General features: G+C 47.0%; 1 protein-coding gene across 11 annotated transcripts; it reads left to right on the top strand.

Moving 5' to 3' along the window:
• The first annotated feature begins 3112 nt into the window (after positions 1-3112).
• ZNF605 (zinc finger protein 605) lies at positions 3113-24743 on the top strand. Of its 11 annotated transcripts, none has more exons than XM_059894892.1 (9): positions 3244-3358; positions 4016-4164; positions 4266-4355; positions 7183-7281; positions 7383-7509; positions 9529-9696; positions 15981-16101; positions 16332-16424; positions 19880-24743. In XM_059894892.1, the coding sequence occupies exons 6-9, from the start codon at positions 9682-9684 to the stop codon at positions 21673-21675; spliced, it is 2025 nt and encodes a 674-aa protein (XP_059750875.1). In that variant the 5' UTR covers positions 3244-3358; positions 4016-4164; positions 4266-4355; positions 7183-7281; positions 7383-7509; positions 9529-9681; the 3' UTR covers positions 21676-24743. The 11 variants fall into 11 exon arrangements, with proteins under 11 accessions (XP_059750876.1, XP_059750875.1, XP_059750874.1 ...); XM_059894891.1 differs by having other exon boundaries at positions 4284-4355; XM_059894894.1 differs by lacking the exon at positions 4266-4355 and adding an exon at positions 9059-9121.

Consider the following 24743-nt stretch of genomic DNA (forward strand, 5'->3'; position numbering starts at 1 on the left):
AATGAGAAGCTCGCGCACTGCAACGAAGAGGAGCCCCTGCTCGCCGCAACTAGAGAAAGCCCGTGCACAGCAACGAAGACCCAACGCAGCCAAAAATAAATAAAATAAATAAGTTTATTAAAAAGAAAAAGAAGAACCAGTTGTAGGAGTGTTAACTAAATTGCCTACTTAAAAAACAAAACCAAACCTTCTTTCCACTTAAAAAGGCATTAAGTAGTTGATCCAACTTACTTAGGAAATCAACTGATTTATCACAATAAATTAGCACCAAAGGAAGCTAGGTGAAAAATGAATACAAAGTTAATAATTTTCACCATATCATCAACAAATTGTAACCAGGTGTTGGGCTCATTCCAAAGAGTGATGGAGGTGCAAAGAACAATGTCAAGATCGTCAAGATCGAGACTCTACAGGGTATCATAGTTAAGATGTAACTAGCAGCAGTAAGCACTCTAAACTTTCACTGACAAAGAGGATGAAGTACATACCTAAGTGCTCAGGTCATCTTGTTCTGTTGATCTTGAGCAGAAGTTGTCCTCTTCATGCAGTCATCTGCTTCTGAAAATTTCCCAAGACCCTTCAGTGTGATGCCTCCAGCTGGTACTGTTTCCCAGTTATTTAAGAATGACAAGTCGGGCTTCCCTGGTGGCGCAGTGGTTGAGAATCTGCCTGCTAATGCAGGGGACACGGGTTCGAGCCCTGGTCTGGGAAGATCCCACATGCCACGGAGCAGCTGGGCCCGTGAGCCACAACTACTGAGCCTGCGCGTCTGGAGCCTGTGCCCCCCAACGGGAGGGGCCACGATAGTGAAAGGCCCGCGCACCGCGATGAGGAGCGGTCCCCGCACCGCGATGAAGAGTGGCCCCCACTTGCCGTAACTAGAGAAAGCCCTCGCACGAACCGAAGACCCAACACAGCGAAAAATAAATAAATAAATAAATAAAGTAGCTATAAAAAAAAAAAAAAGAGTAATAGTTTTTAAAAAAAAAAAAAAAAAAAAAAAAAAAGAATGACAAGTCTTGGGACTTCCCTGGTGCTCCAGTGGTTAAGACTCCACGCTCCCAATGCAGGGGGCCCAGGTTCCATCCCTGGTCAGGGAACTAGATCCCGTATGCTGCAACTAAGAACCTGGCACAGCCAAATAAATAAATAAATATTAAAAAACAAAAACAAAACAAAAAAAGAATGAGAAGTCTTTTTACTTGAGACCAGGATCAACAACCTGGAGATTTAATGTTGTGTTTGTTAACAATAGTATTCATGTAAAGTTAAGACATAAAATGTATGACATATGATAAACACAGTCTGCGTGTAGTAAAATTATACATGGAATGGCAGGCTACACAGCACATTCATTGCAATGATTGCTGCAAGAGGAATGGTAATAGGAGGAAAGAGACTAAAGGCTCAGAGAACAGCAACTGAATATACAGTGTTTTAATTTTTTTGTTTTGTTTTTTTATTTTTTGATTAAAGAAGGATCTGAATCAAATATTACCAGATATGAATATCTGATCATTTGACTGTTTATGATCTCATTCTCTATACTTTCGTGTATTTTTAAAATATTCTCAATTTAAGAAAACAATATTGGTGATAGTTTTATGATTTCTAACGATAATACTTCTTATACCATTATCCATTTATGAGACATTTATTTTCACATGTTGCGGTAGTAGTATCTCAGCACTTCTGTGAGTTGTTTTTTTTAATGGACATTCTAGGTTGAATTTATTTAAAGATTTTTCAGTATTTAATTGGATGATGATGCATGTTTCCCCCTTTAATCTACTGATATGGTGAAAAGTCCTGCAATGACTTCTACTTGTTTATGATATATGTTTTTAAATGTATTGCTTGATTCCATTTGCTATTTTTTTTAATTTTTCACATAAATATCATAACTGAGACTGCTTTACAGTTGTTGTTTTTTTTATTTACTTTTGGTTATGGTATAACTATTTTGCTATCTTTGTGTTAAGAAAAGGGTTCAGTCTAGATTTTTCAAGAAATTGGTAAGATTATATTCTTTGATAATGTGGAAGATTCACCAAGGAAAACACATGAGCCTGTAGCTAAGAACTTTTAAAAATTTTTTATTTTATTTTATTTTTGGCTGCATTGGGTCTTCGTTGCTGCACGCGGGCTTTCTCTAGTTGCGGTGAGCAGGGGCTACTCTTCATTGCGGTGCGCAGGCTTCTCATTGTGGTGGCTTCTCTTGTTGTGGAGCATAGGCTCTAGGCCCGCGGGCTTCAGTAGTTGTGGTTCGCAGGCTCCAGAGCGCAGACTCAGTAGTCGTGGCACACGGGCTTAGTTGCTCCACAGCATGGTGGATCCTCCTGGATCAGGGCTCGAACCTGTGTCCCCTGCATTGGCAGGCGATTCTTAACCACTGCACCACCAGGGAAGCCCCCTAAAAACATTTTTAACCATCACTTTAGGTCTAAAAAGATATTATTTTCTTAAGTTAATTACCTAACTATTCCTTTATATCACGTACTTCATTAAGTTCTAAATTTATTAACATAGTTCCTAGATTACATATAATTGAGCAAAATATTCTTTCACAAATATTTTAATTTGTTCTTTTTGGCTAATTTTCTTTTTTCATTACCAATTGTTTTTGCTGTTCTCACTTTTTGATAAAAATCTCTAGTATGATTTTATATTTTATTTAAAAAATTGGATTTATCAAGTTTAGTTTTTTCTATTTTAATTCCCTTTATATTCTGCTTTTATATTCTTTAATTTACCTCTCTTCCCATAATTACATTTTATTTCTCCCCAAATCCCTCATTTCATTTATTTTCATTCTTTTTGTTAGTACTGTTGGACTGGATAAAACGTACCTATACTACTACTTTGATTTTATAAATTACTTTGCTCTATGATCAAAACTGGAAGGGATGGTGAGCACATTGCCGGGGGGGGGGGGGGGGTGGGGTTGGGGAGCGCAGGCTACATCCCACCGTCTGAACCGGGAGCCCCAGGCAGCCGCAAAGAGCTTGGCACCAGGAAACCTCACCCCTGTCCATCAGGGAGGCGCGCCGCGGAGGCCTCTGGGAAATGTAGTTCTAAAGCGAACGGGGCTCCGGGAAATGTAGTTCTGCGCGGACACTTCCGCGGCCGGGCCGTGTCTGCCTCGGCGCCGTGGGCCAAAGGGGTAAGGGTGTGGGGGGCGGAGACGGGACGGCGGGGCTGCGGGCTGGCGGTGGCCTCCGCGTCCGACCGGGGCCGCGGTGACCACGGCGCGGACCGGCTCGGGGCCACGCCGGCGTGCGCACGAACCGGCTCGGAGCCGGGTGCGGGGAAGGCGCGGGAGGACGGCCCTGCCGCGCAAGCGCCGATTCCGATCCAGGTCGGGGGGCGCTGTGGGGGAGGGGCGTGGGGCGGCAGAGGGGAGGGGCCGCGGGGGCCGCGGGGCGGCCGGGCAGCGGGGAGGCGGGAGGGAGCGCGACGGTGGGGAAACGTTTGGGGGACAGGGGTCTGGAGGGGCGGGTGTGGGCGGCAGTGATGTGGGAAGCAGGAGGGAGATTTGGGGCGCAGGGCAGGGCCTCCCGTGGTGGTGGGAGAGGAGGGGCTGTGCGGGGAGACGGTGGGGCTGATGAAGCTGGGGACCCTTGGCGGGAGAGGTGGTGGAATGTCTGTGAAAATCAGTAATTCGGGGCCAGGGAGGGGTGAGTGGTTGTGCGGAGGGAATTAAGTGGACGGTGGGGGCCTCTGGGAGGGGCCTCTGGGGGAACCTTAGCCTCGGGGGCTGGAGGCAGCAGGCCCTGGGTGTGAGGGAACCCGGAGGCTCCCCTCGGGAGTGAGTGGAGGGCTGTGCGGGGCCGGCGTGTGCGCTGGGGATGTGGGTTAGGGTTTGTGTGCAGCAACAGTTAAGGCTCTAGCCATCCACGATTTGCGTGCCTTTGGCTTGGCGACTGGGCGCGAAGGGATGAGCGACGAGGCTCTGTGGGCGCGTGGGGGGCACGTAGAGGGCCCAGAGTGGTTGCACTGAGGATTTCGTCGGCAGGAAGGGCCGCTGGTTGCTGCAGTGTTGGACTGTACCTGAGCCGTGTGCTCCTGGGAAGATCCCCCCCTCTCTCGGGTTCCGGGAAACAGCTGGCTGCAAAGGACCCCCTTCCCACATGATGCCCTTGTTTACCTGTGACAAGGCCATAGGTAAATATGACACAGCCCCTCTCATCTTTTGCCTCATCAATGATTAGCTGAACCGTTTGTTCTCACTGATTAGAACGCTTAGAAACCAAACTTTGGTTCAGCTTCTCTCCTTCCCGCAGTTCCCTGAACTCTGGGCCGTAAGCTTGAGCAGCATGCAGCCCGCCACCGCGCCCAGAACTGGCCGAGCTCCGGTGAGATGTCCTCTCGTCTGCTGTCTGGTCCCCTGCCCTTTGATCCAGCTTCTCCACACACTGCAGAGGTGCTGTGCCTCTTAGGGCCGCAGCGTCCTTCCTCTTTCAGCACCCCTCCCCCCCTAGAATAAATCCTCGGAGTAAAACATTTCTTTGCTACGTCTGCGTTTGGTTTGACTTGACAGTTCGATGGTAGCTTTTTCGGTGGAGGGCAGTGACCGGGGCGGCCCGTGCTGGTGAGTGGTCTGGGCCCGTGTTTGGGGATCTTGTGGCTGAGGCATCAGGTCGGAGGCCGCGTGCCAGTGGCAGGGGTCTGCACACAGGTTGACGGGTGGCCTGTTGGGGGCTGTGAGGGTGATGTGGGGTGGTAATTGGCGCCGTTGGAGGGGCTGGGGGTGTTTGTGCAGAGCTGGGGGCCCTCGCAGGGTGATGAGCTCTGGGGGCGTCTGAGTGGTGGGTGAGCTCGGCGTGGACTGGAGAGTGGGTACCTGGAGGTGAGTGGCTGGCAGCCCCGTGTGGTGAGGCCTGGTTCAGGGGGCGGGTGGTGACAGGCTCTGTGAAGGTGAGTGGGTGGGCACCGCGAGAGGGAGGGATTGGAGTTCTCTGGGGGTCCTTTGGGACTCAGCACTTGGGGTTCCACTGACTCAGTGTCTAGTCAGTGGATAGACTGTGGAGGTAATTGAGTGGGGTTTGGAGGAGCCAGTGATGGGGTTTCTTGGCCTTGGCATTGAGAAGCCTGTGGAGGTCAGAGGGCTCTGGGGTCGTAATCAACCAGGTGGTCCGTAGGGAGGCCTGTGGCTGGTGTGCAGGGCTGAGTGACGGAGAGCCCGCCGTGACTGGGAGTCAGGGGTTCTGCGGGTGTCTGATCGGGGTTTGGCTGTGGAGAGACTTTGGGGTTCATTGATTCACGCACTTCTGTGGATTGGTTTTGTCACTGGTGGTTGGTGATGGGGGGGCCTTGCTAGAGGAGCCGATGGGGACTCACAGTGTGTGTAATTGACGGCCCAGACCCCCTGGGGGGCGTTGGGCACATGGGGTTTATGGAGTCAATGGTTGTGTGGCCTGGAGACTCGTGTGTCCAGTGATCTGGGGGCTGGGGGTTCTCAGGGGGTCAGTCAGTGTGATTGAGGCGGTCTTTGGAACCGAATTTGAGGGGCTTTGGGTGTTGGTGATTGCGGGGCCTGTAAGGGTGGTGTTTTGGGGTTTGGGTGAGTCCTGCGTTGGCTCAGGAGAGACTCACGTCGTGACTTCTGTTCAGTAACCGTGTTGTCCTTTGTTCTTTGGCCCCTCTCACCCAGCGTGTATGTGGCTGTGTCGGTCAGTGATGGCTCCTTTTACTTGAATATTTCCTTGTTTAAAAGTGCTCAGAGACCCCACTGGCTAGGAGTCCTCCCCCTTGCTCCAGCCCTTTGTGTCGGATGCTCCTTGCCGGGCCCCTCCTCCTCAGGGCTCGGCTAAAAGTCATCTGCAAGGAGTGCCCTCCACCCACCCACTCTGGCACATCTGAAGTTTCTTCTGAGCACTCTCACAGTCTGAAATTATTTTACTTACTTGTGTGTCTGTTTCCCATCCTAGAGGGCAGGGACTGTCTGTCCTGTTTAGCGGTCTCTCCCACGTGCCCGGAACAGGGCCTGGTAGTAAGAGGCCTTCAGCAAATTGCTGCTTTCCTGGCCCGTAAATGAGACTGTGAGTGTGTGTCTAGGTCTGCATTAGTGTGTGAGTGGGATCTGACGTGGATGTGAGAGCACAGTGCAGGAGTATGTTGGGGTCCTGGGGGAGGAACCAGGGTGACTGTTCGGGGTGTTAGTACAGTTGGCACGTCCCCTTTTCCAGAGGAGAAGCTACAGAAGGTCTCCTGTGCAGCAACCCAAAAGGGGTCCAGATGAGATAGAAGCTTCCAGGGCAGGTGGGCCTGTGTCTCAGGGGGCCTCAGGTTTGGAAAGCAGTGACTCTGGGCTCTCTTTTCACTGGGCCTTCTAGACCATCGGGACCTGCCCGTGCCCAGGAGCCCCAGGGAGCTCCCTGCGCGTCTCGGGAAGAGGCGCTTCTCCTTTGGGTGTCACTCTCTGCTCTCCCAGGACGTTTTTCGTGAGAGACCTGTTCTCATGCACCACACTCTTCACTCTGGTCTCGGGAGAGTCCGGTTTCACTCAGGGAATCTGACCTTTGTGTCTGCTGCCCCCCATGCGTGGGCAGAACCCATGCCATCCTTCTCCGTTCCCAGTTGTAGAGTTCTTCCTGCCCTGGACGCCCTCGCTCTGCCCTCTGCCACTGTTTCAGGTCAAATTTCAAAATCCAGTCTGTCTGTCTAGATGGGCTGGTTCTTGACTCTCCACAGGATCCTCAGCACCTGGGTAACATTGGGACCTGCCCTCCCTCCCTGGCCCGTGTCCTCCCTCGATTCGCTAAAGGACAAAGAGGGAAACGTTTAAGGCCCTCGAGAGACGGTGCCAGGAGCTGGTCCGTGGTCCGGCTGGCGTTGAGCAGCATTCCTGGGTTTCCTTTCCTCTTTCCCTTGCTGACCGAGGGTGTGGGGCTCCCGAGCGGGTGGTCTGATTCCAGCCCTCAGCCCAGCTCTAGGGGCGGGCAGGAGGGGCCTCGAAGGGGCCAGTGTTCTCTCCACTCTTGTTAGCTGCCCGGGGGCAAAACCTGGCAGTCTGCTAACGCCAAGGCATAACTTTCTTCCCTCATTTGTGGAGGGCGAGTCCGCCCATCTCTGTTCCGCTGGGACCCTGAGGATACCGCCCTCCTCTCCCCCCATTCTTTGTTAGAACAGGGGGCTCCTGCTCTAGATCTCCTGTAGCTATTATGTTCTCTCCTTGCTCAGCTTACTTTGCGGAAAGGTGCCCGCTGACCATCCACCATGTCGGTCCTCCTCTCAGCCTGTCAGCCTGTGGGACCAAGCCGGGAGCACGAGGGGCCGCAGGTGTGGACCGCGGCGCTGGACGGATCTCGGGGGGGAGGTGGAGTTTGTCCCTCGTGCCCCCAGGCTTACCGGCAACTGAATTTTTGGATATTTCCTTTCAGGTGTACCCTTACGAAGGAGGCCACATCCCTGTGTGACCCAGCTGTGAGCCCGTGGAGTCCTTGGCCCTGATCCGGTATCCGGCCGGTGTAAGTGACCTGGTTCGTGAGCGGTGGAGAAATTGAAAGTGTAAGTATTTGTGTGCATGAAGACGTCGTGTTTTTTGTGATTGTGCTGATCTTAACTCTTGGTCCATCTGTTCCGATAATTCTGCCTCAGGTGATCTCTGTAATACAGTTTGTGATCTTTTAAAAAGTTTTTAAAGTAGTGGTTGTACTCGTTTGTTTGGTTATTTGGCTCATTGGGGAAATAATTTCAACCAGTCTCTGCCAATCCAGAAGACTTCTCCACAAAAGTAGAAGAGAAAGAAGAGGTGGTTGTTGTTTTTAAATTTTTTTTTTTAATTAAAAAAAATTTTTTTAGGCTGCACGCGTGGCATGCAGGTTCTTAGTTCCCTGACCAGGGATCGAACCCGTGCCCCCTGGAGTGAAAGCATGGAGTCTTAACCACTGGACCACCAGGGAAGTCCCTTAGAATGGTTTTATTATTGAATAAAAATTGAACCAGAATTTGATGCCCACCTCAGGCAGTCTGCTAAAGACATTGCGAGAGACAGGAAGAGATCATGCCCTTTTCTGTAGCCGGGCAGGTACAACCCGTTATACACACGGTCTCAAGGTAAGTGATCATTTGTCACATGTAGTCCATCCTAAACTTGCCCGGTAGTTGGGGTGGCTACTGTGTTAGCTGCTTGCCTTCATGCAAAGGAAAAATACACTTGTCCTACCTTTATGATGGGGTTAATTTTACAGTTTGGAGCCGGGTGCCAAAGTCAGGCTGGTTAGGCTCCTGTCCTTGCAGAGACCCGGAGAGAGAGGTGTCCCTTCCTGGGTGATTCAGAGACGGCTCCCAGGTCCTTAAGAAAGGCATTCTTGAGTTGTTAAACTTAGTTTTAGGAAAGATTTACATACATCCCAAAGGGGCAGAGAAAGATTTTGTAATTACAGATTTTCTACAGTAAATAGTCTTTGAATAAGGTTCTGGGGAGTCTTTTTCTTTTTAATTTGTATTTGCCCTCACAGGCTCTGAGCTGTATTCCCCTAGAGGTGTTATCTGCTCTCCTGCCCTGATAATTGCATTAGGGAAGGGCTGAGGCCAGGCCTTCGAAGCAAAGGGGAGGGAAGGCACCCCAGGGCCAGCAGTGTGGACCTTAGAGCCACTGGATAGCCCCGTACCCACCATTTGTCTGAGCAGCTCTTCCGATCAGGGAGCAGAGACCCTTAGGAAGAAGCAGGTGTGGAGCAGTTTCCTTGGGGTCCATGGGGCGGTGGGAGACAAGTAAGTGCCTGAAGGCAGCTGGGCCCTTGCCGTTTCTGTGATTCCTAAACTCAGCAGGGATTTTGATCTGCCTTCTACGGTGGCCTAGGCTGTTCTGCTGATTTCCGAGGGAAGGGAAGGCAGTATTTGCGCCAATGTGAGCTGAGAAAGAAAGAACGGAAAAGATTTCCTTAGGCCTCTCTTCTCGCTGCATCTGCTCTGGGCTGTAGCGGGGCCGGCTCAGCCGGAAACCCACAGCTGAGCGTCAGCTTCACCGCGGCCTCCGTCTCCCCCGGGGTCTCTCCTCTTCTTCTGGCCATTTCTTTTAGTTCCTCTGATCTATGCTTTCCTTTTGCTCCAGGGCTGATTTTGGAGTAGAGAGCCAGCACCCCAGGCCATTTCCCGTTCCCTGTCCTGCCTAGAAGTGAGTGGCGTTTTATTCTGTAGTACCTGTGCCAGTGGTTTCATCTAAGTGCCCCTGGGAATAGGTGCTGCAGGGTGAGTGAGCCAAGACTGTATTTCCAGACTTTGTTGCCGTCTCTGCAGAGTGCTTTGAGGTGGTGGGGCTCCCCTGGGGTCTTTGGTTGAACCAGCGAGGCAGGTGGCTCCCGTCGGGCATTCCCAGGTGGGAGCCAGGCTGCAGAGCCCAGGGTGTGGTGCAGGCCTGGCCTGGCTGCGGTCGGCTCGGCTGACACATGCCAGTAGCTCACTTTCTATCCTGTTTCTTAGTGCTAGCAAATAGCTTGTCTGAGTTCCCAGCTATAGAGAACCAAGATTGAGGTCCCCAAATGAATTACATCATCTAAAATAAAATTCCCACTGCACCTCCAGGCCATGGCTCTCAGGAGCACGAAAACTCATGTGAAATAAGAAAGAAGAGGCCTCAGGACTTGGGGTGCATTCCCAGTCCACAGACCTTTGACCAGAGGCCTTTTTCCAGAGCATCAGGACAGAGCAGAGCAGATTTCCCAGGAACGGGGGAGAATGATCAAGTCACAGGTGAGTTATTTGTCCTCTAGCAGTTTTATCTGTGGGTGTGATGAGGCTCACAGGCGTCTCTACAACTAACAGGAAAAGTCTAAATACATTTAACTTATAACCAGAGAAAATATAACCTTGGGAAGGAAGATGTCAAAAGAAGTACAAGGTGGATCATAGAATCGTACAAAAGTCTTGAAGATGGGGCATAGACGTAAGACAATTAAGGCCCTGCACTGTTGGAGTTGAGCCGCAAGCTTCCTCAGATGTTCCCAGAAGCCACCACAGAAAGAGAAACAGGAAGAGTTGCGTGGTTTCCTCTGTCAAAAAGCAGACCATTTGCTCGGTGGAAGCAAACATCTCCTGATGGTTACCTGTAAAGAAAGCGTTTTGCTAGCTGTTGATGTAGATGACGTGGCAGGTGACATCCTGCAACGGATGAACACATTTCTGAGGCTGTTCTTCGCAGGTCCTAGGTGGGCGCGGGTGTAAGGAGCACAGCAACGGGCAGCAGGCCTGGGTCCACGTGCCACCTGAGCTCTGGGTTTAGGGAAGAAACCTGAATCATCTGGCACAACTGGTTGTTACAAAACCTTCAAATGGCCCCATATATATTTTCTCAGTTGGAATTTCGATACATTTTAGGTAGAACTGTTTTTGCTTCTGCTGGCAAAAGCTGCACGGGAGGGTATCTGCCTTCAGTTCCTTTTCCTGACCTTTTTTTTTTTTTTTTTTTTTTTTTGATGTATAGTTGATTTACAATGTTGTGTTAGTTTCTGCTGTACAGCAAAGTGGTTCAGTTATATATATATATATATACACACATATATACATACATTGTCTTTCATATTCTTTTCCATTACGGTTTATCCCAGGAGATTAGATATAGTTCCCTGTGCTGTACAGTAGGGCCTTGTTGTTTATCCATTCTATATATAACAGTTTACATCTGCTAGTCCCAACCTCCTAATTCATCACTCCCCCTACCACCCCGACTTTATTTTTTATTTTTTTAAATTAATTTATTTATTTATGGCGTGTTAGGTCTTCCTTTCTGTGCGAGGGCTTTCTCTAGTTGTGGCAAGCGGGGGCCACTCTTCATTGCGGTGCGCAGACCTCTCACTATCGCAGCCTCTCTTGTTGCGGAGCACAGGCTCCAGACGCGCAGGCTCAGTAATTGTGGCTCACGGGCCCAGTTGCTCCGCGGCATGTGGGATCCTCCTAGGCCAGGGCTCGAACCCGTGTCCCCTGCATTGGCAGGCAGATTCTCAACCACTGTGCCACCAGGGAAGCCCACCCCGACTTTATTGACTCAAGAAACGACTGTGGTATCCCTTCACCTTTCTTCTTTTTTTTTCTTTAATTAATTAATTAATTTTTTGGCTGCATTGGGTGTTCGTTGCTGCACGCAGGCTTTCTCTAGTTGCAGTGAGCGGGGGCTACTCTTCGTTGTGGTGCGCGGGCTTCTCATTGCAGTGGCTTCTCTTGTTGCGGAGCATGGGCTCTAGGCACGCGGGCTTCAATAGTTGTGGCACACGGGCTCGGTAGGTGCGACTCGTGGGCTCTAGAGCACAGGCTCAGTAGTTGTGGTGTACGGGCTTAGCTGCTCCGCGGCGTGTAGGATCTTCCCAGACCAGGGCTCAAACCCGTGTCCCCTGCATTGGCGGGCGGATTCTTAGCCACTCTGCCACGAGGGGAATCCCTCTCTTCACCTTTCAAAACAATTCCCGTCCACCTAGCTGACCTCCTCCCTCTTTTCCTCCCTCTGTTCCTTTCTTTGTTTTAAAAATCCTGTTGTTTAAAGCAACGCATAGCACTGTAGCTTTTCCCCTTTGCTGCTGTGTTCTGTGCCAGGAGCTCAGCAGAGCTGAGAGGGCCGAGCTGCCAGGTGTCAGAGTAGCTGGTGACAGCAGCAGCCAGGGTGACAGTAGCCGAGAGTGATGGCACGAGCGAGAGCCGGATGCCGCAAAAGGCGCCATCTCCCCATTTCCTTTTCCTGAGGAGTGAACAACGCCCTGGCCACGTGTCAGGTGTGTTCGCTGCCCAGGGAGCCCCGAACAAAAGGCTCCGGCAGATTTATGGACTTGGGGGCCAGGAGGAGGGGAAGAGGAGGAGGGAGTGGAAAGTACAGGGTACCGGGTCAGAGTGCGGACAGTGTCTTCAGGTTCCCCCTCCCACAAGGGGGTCTTAGAGAGGCACCTGAGAAAGGCTTCTGCCAAAGACCTCAGGCAAGTATGGTACTGGCACAAAAACAGAAACATAGATCAATGGAACAGGATAGAAAGCCCAGAGATAAACCCACGCACATATGGTCACCTTATCTTTGATAAAGGAGGCAAGCATATACAGTGGAGAAAAGACAGCCTCTTCAATAAGTGGTGCTGGGAAAACTGGACAGGTACATGTAAAAGTATGAAATTAGAACACTCTTTAACACCATACACAAAAATAAACTCAAAATGGATTAAAGACCTCAATGTAAGGCCAGACACTATCAAACTCTTAGAGGAAAACATAGGCAGAACACTCTATGACATAAATCACAGCAAGATCCTTTTTGACCCAGCTCCTAGATAAATGGAAATAAAAACAAAAATAAACAAATGGGACCTAATGAAACTTAAAAGCTTTTGCACAGCAAAGGAAACCATAAACAAGACCAAAAGACAACCCTCAGAATGGGAGAAAATATTTGCAAATGAAGCAACTGACAGAGGATTAATCTCCAAAATTTACAAGCAGCTCATGCAGCTCAATAACAAAAAAACAAACAACCCAATCCAAAAATGGGCAGAAGACCTAAATAGACATTTCTCCAAAGAAGATATACAGATTGCCAACAAACACATGAAAGAATGCTCAACATCATTAATCATTAGAGAAATGCAAATCAAAACTACAATGAGATATCATCTCACACCGGTCAGAATGGCCATCATCAAAAAATCTAGAAACAATAAATGCTGGAAAGGGTGTGGAGAAAAGGGAACACTCTTGCACTGTTGGTGGGAATGTAAATTGATACAGCCATTATGGAGAACAGTATGGAAGTTCCTTAAAAAACTAAAAATAGAACTACCATATGATTCAGCAATCCCACTACTGGGCATATACCCTGAGAAAACCATAATTCAAAAAGAGTCATGTACCAAAATGTTCATTGCAGCTCTATTTACAATAGCCAGGACATGGAAGCAACCTAAGTGTCCATCATCGGATGAATGGATAAAGAAGATGTGGCACATATATAAAATGGAATATTACTCAGCCATAAAAAGAAACGAAATTGAGTTATTTGTAGTGAGGTGGATGGAGTTAGAGTCTGTCATACAGAGTGAAGTAAGTCAGAAAGAGAAAAACAAATACAGTATGCTAACACATATATATGGAATCTAAGGGAAAAAAAAAAAAGGTCATGAAGAACCTAGTGGCAAGGCGGGAATAAAGACAAAGACCTACTAGAGAATGGACTTGAGGATATGGGGAGGGGGAAGGGTAAGCTGTGACAAGGTGAGAGAGTGGCATGGACATATATACACTACCAAACGTAAAATAGATGGCTAGTGGGAAGCAGCCGCATAGCACAGGGAGGTCAGCTCTGTGCTTTGTGACCACCTAGAGTGGTGGGATAGGGAGGGTTGGAGGGAGGGAGATGCAAGAGGGAAGAGATATGGGAACATATGTATATGTATAACTGATTGACTTTGTTATAAAGCAGAAACTAACACACCATTGTAAAGCAATTATACTCCAATAAAGATGTTAAAAAAAAAAAAAAAAAAAAGGCCTCAGGCAGAGACGCAGGGCACCCGAGATCCTCACCGGCCCCTTGGAGGCCATGGCACGCAGGTTGCGCCCCAGGTCTGGGGGCAGGGGTGGGGGCAGTGTCCCCCAGGAGGCCTGCGGGGTAGCCCTCTGGGCCTGCCTGTGTTTGGATCTGAGGATTCACACGTAGGTTTTTAACCAGGAGCCAGACTCCTCAGCCCACCTGCTTGATTTTTCAGGACCTGAGTGAGAAACAGGCAACCCCATCATGGACCTGAGCAGGTTGGACCTAGAGGGGCCGAGACAGGAACCAGGGAGTTCATCCGGGGCAGCCTCCCAGCCTGCATGTGGTCTCAGCCGTTTCCCAATCAGGAAGGCATGTGTCAGCCCATCAGGAGGCTTCTCAAGTGGCCGTGTGAACCTTTGTGACCTGGCACAAGGCAGTGGTTCGCATAGCACAGCTCTGGCAGCAGGCGGAGGCTGGCCTGAACGCCTGCCAGGGCTGAGACAGCGGGGTCACACGGCTGGGTGTGCACACCAGGAGCACAATCCCAGGGCCTCCAAGCAGCACATGCTTTCATCAGGCAGTTAGGCTAACGGGGCCCCAGCGTGGCTTTCCGTTGCCCAGTCTGAATAATTTACTTCAGTCCTTGGTTTTCGAGGGGCTGCCTGGGGCGCTGGGTTCCAGGCCATTTTGTCTGTCCAGGCGCTGCCACCTCGCGGGGTGCAGACAGCATCGGGGCTGTTGCGTGGGAAGCACGGGGGCCGAGGCGCCCTGTGCCGCTGGCCGGCAGCCCCGTCGAGCAGGAAGGCGTCAGTCTACACCCAGAGCGGTCACGGGCGTGGAGAGAAGCACAGGGAGTCATTTTCTTTTGTTTCTTGTTTTTTTTCCAGGAGGAAGGAAAGCTTTGAGGAGCAGGTCTAAAACACAAAGGTCGTTAATATCTTTCTCCCTCCCCTGTGCCTCCCCTGGTGCTGGGCTTTATATTCTTTTCTCTCTGGTCATCATCAGTGTGTCCCATTTAGTAATCAAAACTTTAAAAGAAATCATCTCTGTTTTCATCCAGACCCTTTGTCTGGAAAGACACTTTGTCCCTATACAGAGGGACAGATATTTTTACATAATTTAACCAGAGAGACAGAGCGTGTTTAAGAATTGGTTCCAGAAACTCCTGAGTTTTTAAAAGATTTGAAAGTGGTTGTACGGGATCTGGCACTCACTGAGTCTTCGGGACGGGGTCGTAGGGGTGGCGGCTCCTGCGGGGTCTCCCGCAGGGCATGACAGTCAGTGACTGTGAGAGGGGGGCTGTGACTGGGGACAGCGTGGCCGAGCCCCGGCGTGGTGAGAAGGGCCGCTCCCTTCTGAGCTCTGTGCTCCAGGCTGGGGTCACCGTGAGCCCCCCTGTCAGCCCCTTAAGCCTGTCCTAGAACTGTCCATTAAAACGCTCACTCAGCCCCTCTGCAGCTATGGGGCTGTTATCAGATGCAGTGAATTCGAACAGGAAGTAAATGTGGTCAGGTAGGGCCTGGAGAGTGTGACCCGTGCCTGGGGAGCCCATGAGGATGGCCAGACCAGACCCCAAGAAAGTGTCAGGGTCCAGTGAAACCCTCTGGTTGGGACCAGAGGACCAGTGGGATCCGCGTGTTGACAGAGTCCTGGGCCGCTGGCACGGGAGCCTGTCCCTGAGCAGTGTTTTGGGCCTTGTCCAGCGTCTGGAAGGCAGGACAGCTTTCCACGCTGTTTCGGCACCTTCTGATGACACGGCAGCACACGTAACGTGGGCCCAGCCTGGGACGGTATTGGTCTCTATGGCGTCCTGTCCTTTGCCCAGATACCAGTGGCACCTTCTTTGAGAAACACTGCTTATTTAGAGACAGCCTATTCCAACTTCTTATTCTATGGGTAGATGGGTGGCTAGGTGAATGAATTCATAATGATGAATATTTTAATAACATTTTTGTTTTCCTCTCAAAGTATAATGCGCGACTAGGATATTATATTACTTATCCATTGCTATGTAACAGATTACCCCAAACCTCAGTGGCTGAAAACACAAACATGTATCTCAGTTTCTGTGAGTTAGGAGTCTGACAGCTGCTCACCCATTTGATTCTGGTGGAGGGTCTCACGCGACCCTGTCATCAGGATGTTGAGAAGGGCTGTGGTCATCTCACGGGCGGTAGGGAGGTGACCTGCTCCAAGCTCCCTCACGTGGGTGTTGGCAGGCCTCGGGTCTTTGCCACGTGGGCTTGTGCACAGGGCTGCCTCGCCATGTGGCCCAGGGAGAGCAGGAGAGGGTTCCCAACGTGGAAGTCACATTCTCTTACACCTGATCCAGCACTTCTACCCTGTTCCATTCGGTGGAAGTGAGTCAGTAAGTCCAGCCCACAGTCAGGATGGTGGGGATTAAACGAAAGCATGAATCCCAGGAGTTGGAGATCATGGGGCCATCTCGGAGGCCGCCTGTCACTGTAGAGAAGAAAGCCTGTATTCAACAAAGAGAATGACTTCCGATTTAACAGGGATTATGCTTTTTTAGATATCATTTGAGGATGTGGCTGTGGACTTCACGTTGGAGGAGTGGCAGCTGCTCAATCCTACTCAGAAGACCCTGCACAGGGATGTGATGTTGGAGAACTATAGCAATCTAGTTTTCTTGGGTAAGAACATTCTTGTGTGACACAGGGCGCACCCAGCAACTGTGGGACCCCTAAGATGTTATGGATTTGGGGTTTAAGTTTCAGATGTCAAAAGATTTTTTGATTTCTACACCCAATTGAAAGGCTTTTATTTGCTTGTTTTGTTTTTTAGTCTCTGTAGTGAAATCTTCTTTATATTTAAGGGTCCCTCAGCCCAAGCAGTTGGGACTCTCTGTGTTTCCAATTGACAGGTTATCAAATGATCAAACCTGAGGCGATTTTCAAACTGGAGCAAGAAGAGCCATGGATATTAGGTGAAGAAATCCTAAGTCAGAACTTTCCAGGTGAGAAATAATCAGGTATATGGCAGATAGTGAAAGTTAGGTCTCGGGTTTTGATGACAGGTTGGTACTTTTGAAATGTTATCTGTAAAACCGTGTTTAAAGTTCCTCCGTCCTTAGGGTTGACTCAGGACTAGTGACACGAGTCCTTCCTGACTTTTCATGTGCTCTCCGTCCTGGTCTCCACATCAGGATGCGTCCCCTTTGGTGGAGCTGGTGATGAAGTGTGCCCCGTCTTCCATAGCCGGCAGCACAGTCATTTAGGACCTGCCTTCGTGGATACGCCCCTTCTGCTAGCTTCCCCAGTCCCACCTGTACAGGTGGGCTTCCTTCCTCCTCTTTAAGAGTTCATAGTTTTTTCCTGTTTGAGGTGACACTGATTACCTTTGAGTTCCCTTTATTATTTTTCTTTTCTCTCCCTAATTGGTCAGATTTCTATTTCAAACCCACATAGAGTAGAAGGTGAGTTCATGGATACAGGAGAAAAGTCTAACACCTTAAGCACTCTTCCGGCCTCCCTGCAGATAAGAACTTCAGGGTCAGCGTCCAGGGCTTCTTTCTGGTGCCTTTGGTATTCAGCTTCTAAAGCTTCTCATTTTTCCCTTCAAATAGTCTGCTGGGTTTAAGACCTGCTCTGTGGTACTTTAATGCCATTTGTGTTGAAGACCCTCACAGTGTGGCAGCATCTTATCTCTGCAGTTTTTCCTGTGCCCAGAGGTCCTGGTTGACGCCACTCAAAGTAGTTCTTTCCTCGTGTCTTTCACATTTGTTTCTCTGCATGTGGGCCTTTGGTTGTCCTACACTTTCCCATTTAGACACCCTCCCCCTCTTCACTTTAAGCTCTTTTTCCACCTCCGGGGAGTGTTCCCTGACTCCCAGCCTTTTCTGAAATCTCTACCCACTGAGCAGTATTGTAGGAACCCGGGTGTGATCACATATTATCTGTAATTCCTTAACCAATTAGGTCTTCAGGTTTTTTCCCACATACAAAGATGGTGAGTAACTTACTCTTCTCTGTTCTCTATGGAATTTATGCTGTGTAATTACTAAATACTTCATTAATTGGTTGTGGTGAGGCCAGGTAAGGCAGGAACTTTCTTATTTATCAAATATTTCTTTAGTACAAAGGTTTTCGTCTAAGTAAGTGTTTCAGCTTACCTTAGGAAATATTTCAAATTACAGATGTCTAGGCACCATTCACATGGATTATTAGGACTGGGTATGTGTAGTTTAGAAAAGCTGTCAAGATAGACTTTATGTTCCCCCGTTAATTTAGAACCACTGCTATTTTGTAGAATGAGAGGAGTTGAGATAAAATATGAGTCATGAAATAACCTTGCAGGACCAGAGAATTTTAATTTAGAAGAAAATATAAAATTAATTCAGTGTTTGAACATGAAGTATTTGTGTCAAAATGCAAAGTTAATTGTCAAGATTAACTATATAGAAAGGAATTGCTTTAGACGTTTAATGACAAGTGAAGAGTATTTATCCTACATGTATTGAGGGCTAGTTATGCGCTATGTAGTGGGGGTACCTCAGTGAAAAACACAAACCTGTTCCCTGCCCTCAGGGTTTACATTCTAGTGCGAGAGACAGAAGCAAGGTGATTACCTATTTGATAAATGCTGTGAAGGGAATAAACAGGGTGTTTGTTAGTGTGCCCTTAAAATTATGTGAGCCAGGCATGCTGGAAGCTGGGCAGGGAGAGCACATGCAAAGGGCCTACAGCAGGAAAAGGCCTTTGGAGTCAGTGGGACAGGGAGGAGCCCAGTGTTGTGAGAGGGAGTGGGGGGCTGGAAGGAGCCAGCACGCAGGGGTGCGGAAGCCGTGATAAACGTCTGGGTTTATCAAAGGTTTCTAAGCAAAGGGTTAAAAGGCCTGAGTACATTTTCTAAATATTACGTGTTGCTGTGTGGAGACTAGAGTTGGGAGGGAGCAAGCCTAGAAGTGGGAATATCAATTGAAAATAGGGTGAAATGAAGGCAGAAAGGACCGGAGTGTAATGGAAACAGAGACGGGGAAACACACGTGTACCCGCACCTGAGGTGGCACCAGAGAAACCCAGTCCAGGTGTTTGCCAAAGTGACAAGACTTTTTTTAAATTTCTTAAAGATTTTTTGGTACAGTTTAACTTCAATATTGTTTTATATCATTTAACTTATTAATTTGGATATATATCTTAGTCTTATTTCCTGATTTGATTTGAATTAAAATTTGTAATTTTTCTTTAACATTTCCTAAAACAATTTTTTATAAACTATTCAGGTGGATCTCACACTTCTGTGTCTACAGACGACTTTGCTTTTAACCCCCTAACTTCTCTCTCTAGTCTTTAAAATACCCATGAATAGCATTATCATCCACACTCACTGAAGCTTGGAACGTTGAATCCTTTGTTCTCCTCCATATCGGGCTCTAGTTGGTTCTTCCTCTGAAATTCTGGTATGTCTGAGAGTTAGATATGGCTTTTTTCCCCCCAAAAAAAATTATCCTGCAGAAAAGGAGTGATAGCTTTATATCTGAGATCTTGCCATATCTTTCATCTTGAGAGTATTACCTCACAATTCCTAGTAAAGAATATAGTGAACTAAACAAACCTTTAAAAGATCGTTTTAAAATACTCAATAAATGGTCATATTGTGGAGATCACAAATAATTGTACTTACAGGGTAAAAAAAAAATCTGTCTTAATATTATGCAAAGAATACTTGTGGTTTAGAATAATTTCCATCATATACAGATGCAATATATAGATGATCGATTCAACTAAAATGTCAAAAACCTAAATACAAGTGTTGATGCTGAGCTCTGGAGAACTCTCGGATAATTCCAAAAAGTAACTCTCATGATGGTGAAATTACTGATATCAGTGATTCGGGTGAGGATCTTGAATGAGAATGTTTTTTTAATGTACCAATAGTACAGCAAACTAACGTACCTCACCTTTCAGACGTGAAGTTGATATCCTGCATTTGCTGTACATCATATTCAGTGTTTCTTCCTGTCTGACGTTCAGCACTGTGTACTAATCTTGCTCTTCTGTGTACTGTGATTCTCAGCCTTCTCTGATGGGGTACTTACCTGCCTTCCTCCCTGATTTCTGCTACTCACAGCGTCTGGGCACACAGTAGATAATCAGTAGGTTATTGTGGAATGAGTGCGTTAACCACCCCAGTATTTGATCAGAAATTGCTTGTCTCTTTTACCTCATCATGATCACTTGAGTATATTTCATCTTCCCTTATTTGAAAGTTGTGTTTATAAACATTTGTAATTTCAAAATCTGTTTTCATTTCTATTAAAATTTTCAATGCCTAATAAGTAGACATTGTATTTGGGAGATTTTTTTTTTTTTTTTGATGGACTGGGATATTAGGCTCCATTTCAGAAGACTTATTCAATAAGCATAATCATTGGGGAAATTTACACAGTATGGTTCATTTTTTCCTTTTTAGAAGAAGTCTGGCTAGATAATAATCTCAAAATGTGGCACCAGGATACTCAAGACAAGCTTAAAAGTATGGAGAGAGGCCATGAATATGACGTCTTTGGGAAAATGTTTCATTCAGGCATTAACTTTGATCATTTAGGAATGAGATCCCATAAATGTGGCACAGGTGAAAAAAGTTTGAAACATCCTTTTGATTTTCTTATTCCAAAAAGTAACTGTGAAAGAAAAAAACTTGATGAGCTTAATAAGAAATTATTATTCTGTATCAAGCCTGACAAAACCTGTGGTGGAATAAAATACTCTGATTGCAGTAAATGTAGAAAAGTCAGCAGTAAAGAGCCAGGGCTCATTACAAACCAAATAGCACATACAGGAGTCTGTTTATGCATGGAATGTGGTAAGGTTTTTAACAAAAAGTCACAGCTCATTATACATCAGAGAACTCATACAGGAGAGAAGCCCTACGGATGCCGTGACTGTGGAAAAGCCTTCTCCCAGAAGTCATTACTCACTATTCATCAAAGGACTCATTCAGGAGAAAAGCCATACGGGTGTGGTGAATGTCAAAAAGCTTTCAGCAGGAAGTCACTGCTCGTTTTACATCAGAGAACTCATACGGGAGAGAAGCCCTATGGCTGCAGTGACTGTGGGAAGTCCTTTAGCAGGAAGTCACAGCTTCAAAGACATCAGAGAACCCACACAGTAGAGAAGCCCTATGGCTGCAGTGACTGTGGGAAGGCCTTCTCCCAGAAAATAAGGCTCATTACTCATCAGAGGACACACACAGGGGAGAAGCCCTACAAATGTAATGATTGCGGAAAAGCCTTCTTTTGGAAGTCACAGCTTATTACTCATCAGAGGGTTCATACAGGGAAGAAACCGTATGCATGTAGTGAGTGTAAAAAAGCCTTCAGCAGGAACTCACTCCTCATTAGGCATCAGAGGATCCACACAGGAGAGAAGCCCTATGAATGCAGTGAATGTGGTGAAGCCTTCATCAGAAAACCGCAACTTGTCAAACATCAAATGACTCACACAGGAGAGAAGAACTATCAGTGCAGGAACTGTGAAGAAGCCTTCTTTAAGAAGTCAGAACTAATTAGACATCAGAAAGCTCATTTAGGAGAAAAACCCTATGGATGTGTTGAATGTGGAAAAACCTTCTTTGGGAAGTCACAGCTCCTGACACATCAGAGAACTCACACCGGAGAGAAACCTTACGAATGTGGTGCCTGTGGGAAAGCCTTCACCCAAAAGTCCAGCCTGGTATCTCATCAGAGGACACACACAGGGGAGAAACCCTATGAGTGCAGCGAGTGTGGGAAAGCCTTCAGTGAGAAGTCAAGCCTCATTCACCATCAGAGAACCCACACTGGAGAGAAACCCTTCGAATGTAGTGAGTGTAGGAAAGCTTTTGCCTGGAAGCCACAGCTTCTTAGGCATCAGAGAATTCATACAGGGGAGAAACCCTATGAATGCAGTGAGTGTGGGAAGGCATTTGTTCAGAAAGTACAGCTCATTAAGCATCAGAGAAATCATACAGGAGAGAAGACCTATGGATGCAGTGATTGTACAAAAGCTTTCTTTGAGAAGGCACAGCTCATTATACATCAGAGGATTCATACAGGAGAGAGACCCTATAAATGTGGGGAATGTGGGAAATCTTTCACTAGAAAGTCGCACCTTATGAGGCATCAGAGGATCCATACAGGAGATAAATGCTATAGATGCAGTGAATGTGGGACAGCCTTCCACAGGAAGGCACAGCTCCTGATACATCAGAGAAGTCATATGCTGTAGACATGGGGCGAGTGCGGTGAGTATGGGGAGTCCGCCATCAGGTGTCAGGCCCCTCACACTCTGAGGACACGTACAGGAGAGAAACCCTGTCACTGCAGTGACTGTCTCACCATACAGAATTCAGAAAGAGAACTTTTTTTAAAGTAGGCAATATAGGAAAACCTTCTCCCAGAAAACAAGACTTATTACATATTGATGGCTCCTCAGTGTGGAAGTCTTCTCAGTATTGTGTTAAGTACAGACCTTTCAGTCAAAAGTGACAGCCTATTAAATATTTAGAAGACCTAAACAGGAGAAAAACTCAATTGTCATAACAAGTAAGTGAAAGATTTCACCGGGAAAGGGTAACTCAGAGTACACTAGAGAATACATGCACAAAGGAAATACTGAGTATTATATATTAGAGGTCTCATGCAGAGAAGTAGTCCTAATAATTTGAAGAATTTGATAAACATGATCCTATTAAAATAATTCTAAAAGGAAGATGTGTTCATTGTATATAAATTATTATGAGAAAATAGGCATTTTAAAGTGGTAGCTGTGTTTTATGTGTGAAGACTTCTGCTTTCTGCTATGGTGCTATAGGAAGAACCAGATAAACTCTCCTGCCTTAAGCAGCTAGAAACCGTACCATTTATGAAATAGTGGTTTTTAGACATATGTCAAACACAGGTTTGTGATCCCTGGCAGGAGGTGGACAAGGTGAGGAGAGCCCCACGACTGCCCAGCCTAGACCCTGGGGGCAGCGTCCAGGCTGCAGGTCAGGGAGGGGAATGAATGTGGTCCTGCTGGACTGAAGAGAGTTGCCGAGTTGGCGTCTGGGGAGCCCTGGTGGCTAGAATTTGCAGGGAAAAGCTTCTGGAAGAAGCTTCCCAGAGAGGGCCTGCAGAAATCCGCAGTGAGTCCCCCCTTGAGTCTGTGGGCTTTAGTGCTGATTCACACATGTGTGGAAGGAAGCTGAGACCATGAGAGCGGCACTGGGGAGCAGTGAGCTGGGCAAGCCCTGAAACTCAGCGCAGGTGGGGACGGTTCACGTTCCCACCAGCCACACGAAAGCACGTGGGCATCAAGAGAGTTCCCAGAACAGTATTGTCTTGATGGGGAGGGTAACTAACCCTAGATTAAAAGCTACTCTGGATCCACAGTGACTGGCATCCAAACACTAACCTGGCATGCCAAGGAGCAGGAACATATGACTTGTAACCAGGAGGAAAATCAGGCAGTAGAAAGAGAAAAGACTGAAGTGATTGGAATTAGTAGACAAGGATGTTCAAATAGCTATTGTAAGTATAAAGTAGAGGAAAACATGAATTTGACGAAACATAAAGTGGAAGATATATTTTTAAAAGCTCAAATGGAACTTCTCAGGATGAAAACAACATCTGTAAATTAAAAACAAAAAACTGGATGGAATTAAGAACATATTAGACATAGAAGAAGGAAAACAATCAATGAATTTGAACAGTAAGTATAAAAATTATCCAGATGAATGATACAGAGAGGAAAAGACTGGGGGGAAAGGAGAACAGGGAATTAATTACTGTGGTGTAACATACATGGAATGGGAGGTCCAGAAAGAGAGGAGGGAGAAAAAGGACTTGGATAAACGATGGCTGAAAAATATCCACATGTGATGAAAAGTATAACTCCACATATTCAATAAGCTCAAAGAACCCAACACGTAAGAAACATAAAGATACCAATGGACATCATCGTCAAATTGGTGAAAACCAGTGTTAAAGAGAACGATTGTAAAACGCCTGGAGGAAAAGACACAACACGTTCACAGAACAAAGAATAACAACATACTTCTGGTCAGGAACTATGCAAACTAGAAGACAGCAGAGTGACATCATTAAATTATGAAAGATAAAAAAGAAACCCCTGCAACCTGGAGTTCGGTTGCCTGTCAAAAACATCTTTCAAAAGTGAAAGCAAAAAAGACTTCAAAGAAACAAAATCAGAGAGAGTTCCTGCCTTAAGGAAACATTGAAGGAAGTTTGGGGGCAGCAAGAAAAGAACACTCTGGAAATGGTGAATGTGTGGGTGAATATGAAAGTTTTTTTTCTCATTTTAAAATCTTTCAAAAAGGTAATGGACTGCTTAAAACCAAAGTAATGACAACATACTTGGGGTTATGATCTATTTAGAAGTAAAGTGTATGACTACGATAGCACTTAAGTGTGAATCTTTAAAAATAGTTGAACAGACTGTGTCGTCTGAGACAGGGGCTCGGGATGACTTGTGTTTGTAGCAACTGCACGATGGAAGCTGTCTGTGTTATGGATCTGTGCACGTCTCCACACCCATTCTCCTTTTTCTGCTCTGCATGCCCAGAGGGAGTGCACGACTGCTTCCTAGGGTTTCTGCTCAGGTTCACACAGGGAGGTATGTGTCAGCCCTCCCTCCCTCCTGCTGGCCTACAGACACCCAGATGGCTGCAGCTCCCTGCTCATCAGATGTAAGGGTGTTAACTGCTTCTGGGGGCTTCACCGTCCCTGGTTGGTTTTCTTAATTGTGAACACAAATCTGTAAATAGTCCCTTTATTAAATGTTCTTGAGTTAATAATTTGAGTGTAACATTTGTTTTCTGTGACGTGTTAAATGATGAACGGTTGACCAAATTTTGAGTATCAGTTACTGGTCCACGGGGCAAAGACCGACATCTGTCAAGATTTCTCACACTCAACATCAGTGTTTTCTCTTTGTGTTTTAATAATTCAGTAGAAATTATAACAGAGTTCTTTGTGTTTTTTGTTTTGTTTTGCTGCAAACGTAAGTGGCTCTGGAGATCATTACCATCTGCTCCATATGCTGGTGGTCTTGCAGTTATTACTAGAGTTTCTTCACTGATAGAAACCAAAATGTTTATGAGGTCTTTATGCTGCCTCTGGGTTAGCTGAACGCCTTACAAGAAAGCGTTGTTATTTATGTTAAATATGTACAGACAAGAAAAAGGTAGCCCATTACTGAATGAAGAAAGAAAGGAATGATGTACTGTACTTCCCTGTACTCTCAGTTTAAAAACTTGTGCTGCGCAATTAAAATACTCTTATTCAATGTTCTGC

Source organism: Balaenoptera ricei, chromosome 14 (genome assembly GCF_028023285.1).
Source record: "Balaenoptera ricei isolate mBalRic1 chromosome 14, mBalRic1.hap2, whole genome shotgun sequence".
Lineage (NCBI taxonomy): Eukaryota > Metazoa > Chordata > Mammalia > Artiodactyla > Balaenopteridae > Balaenoptera > Balaenoptera ricei.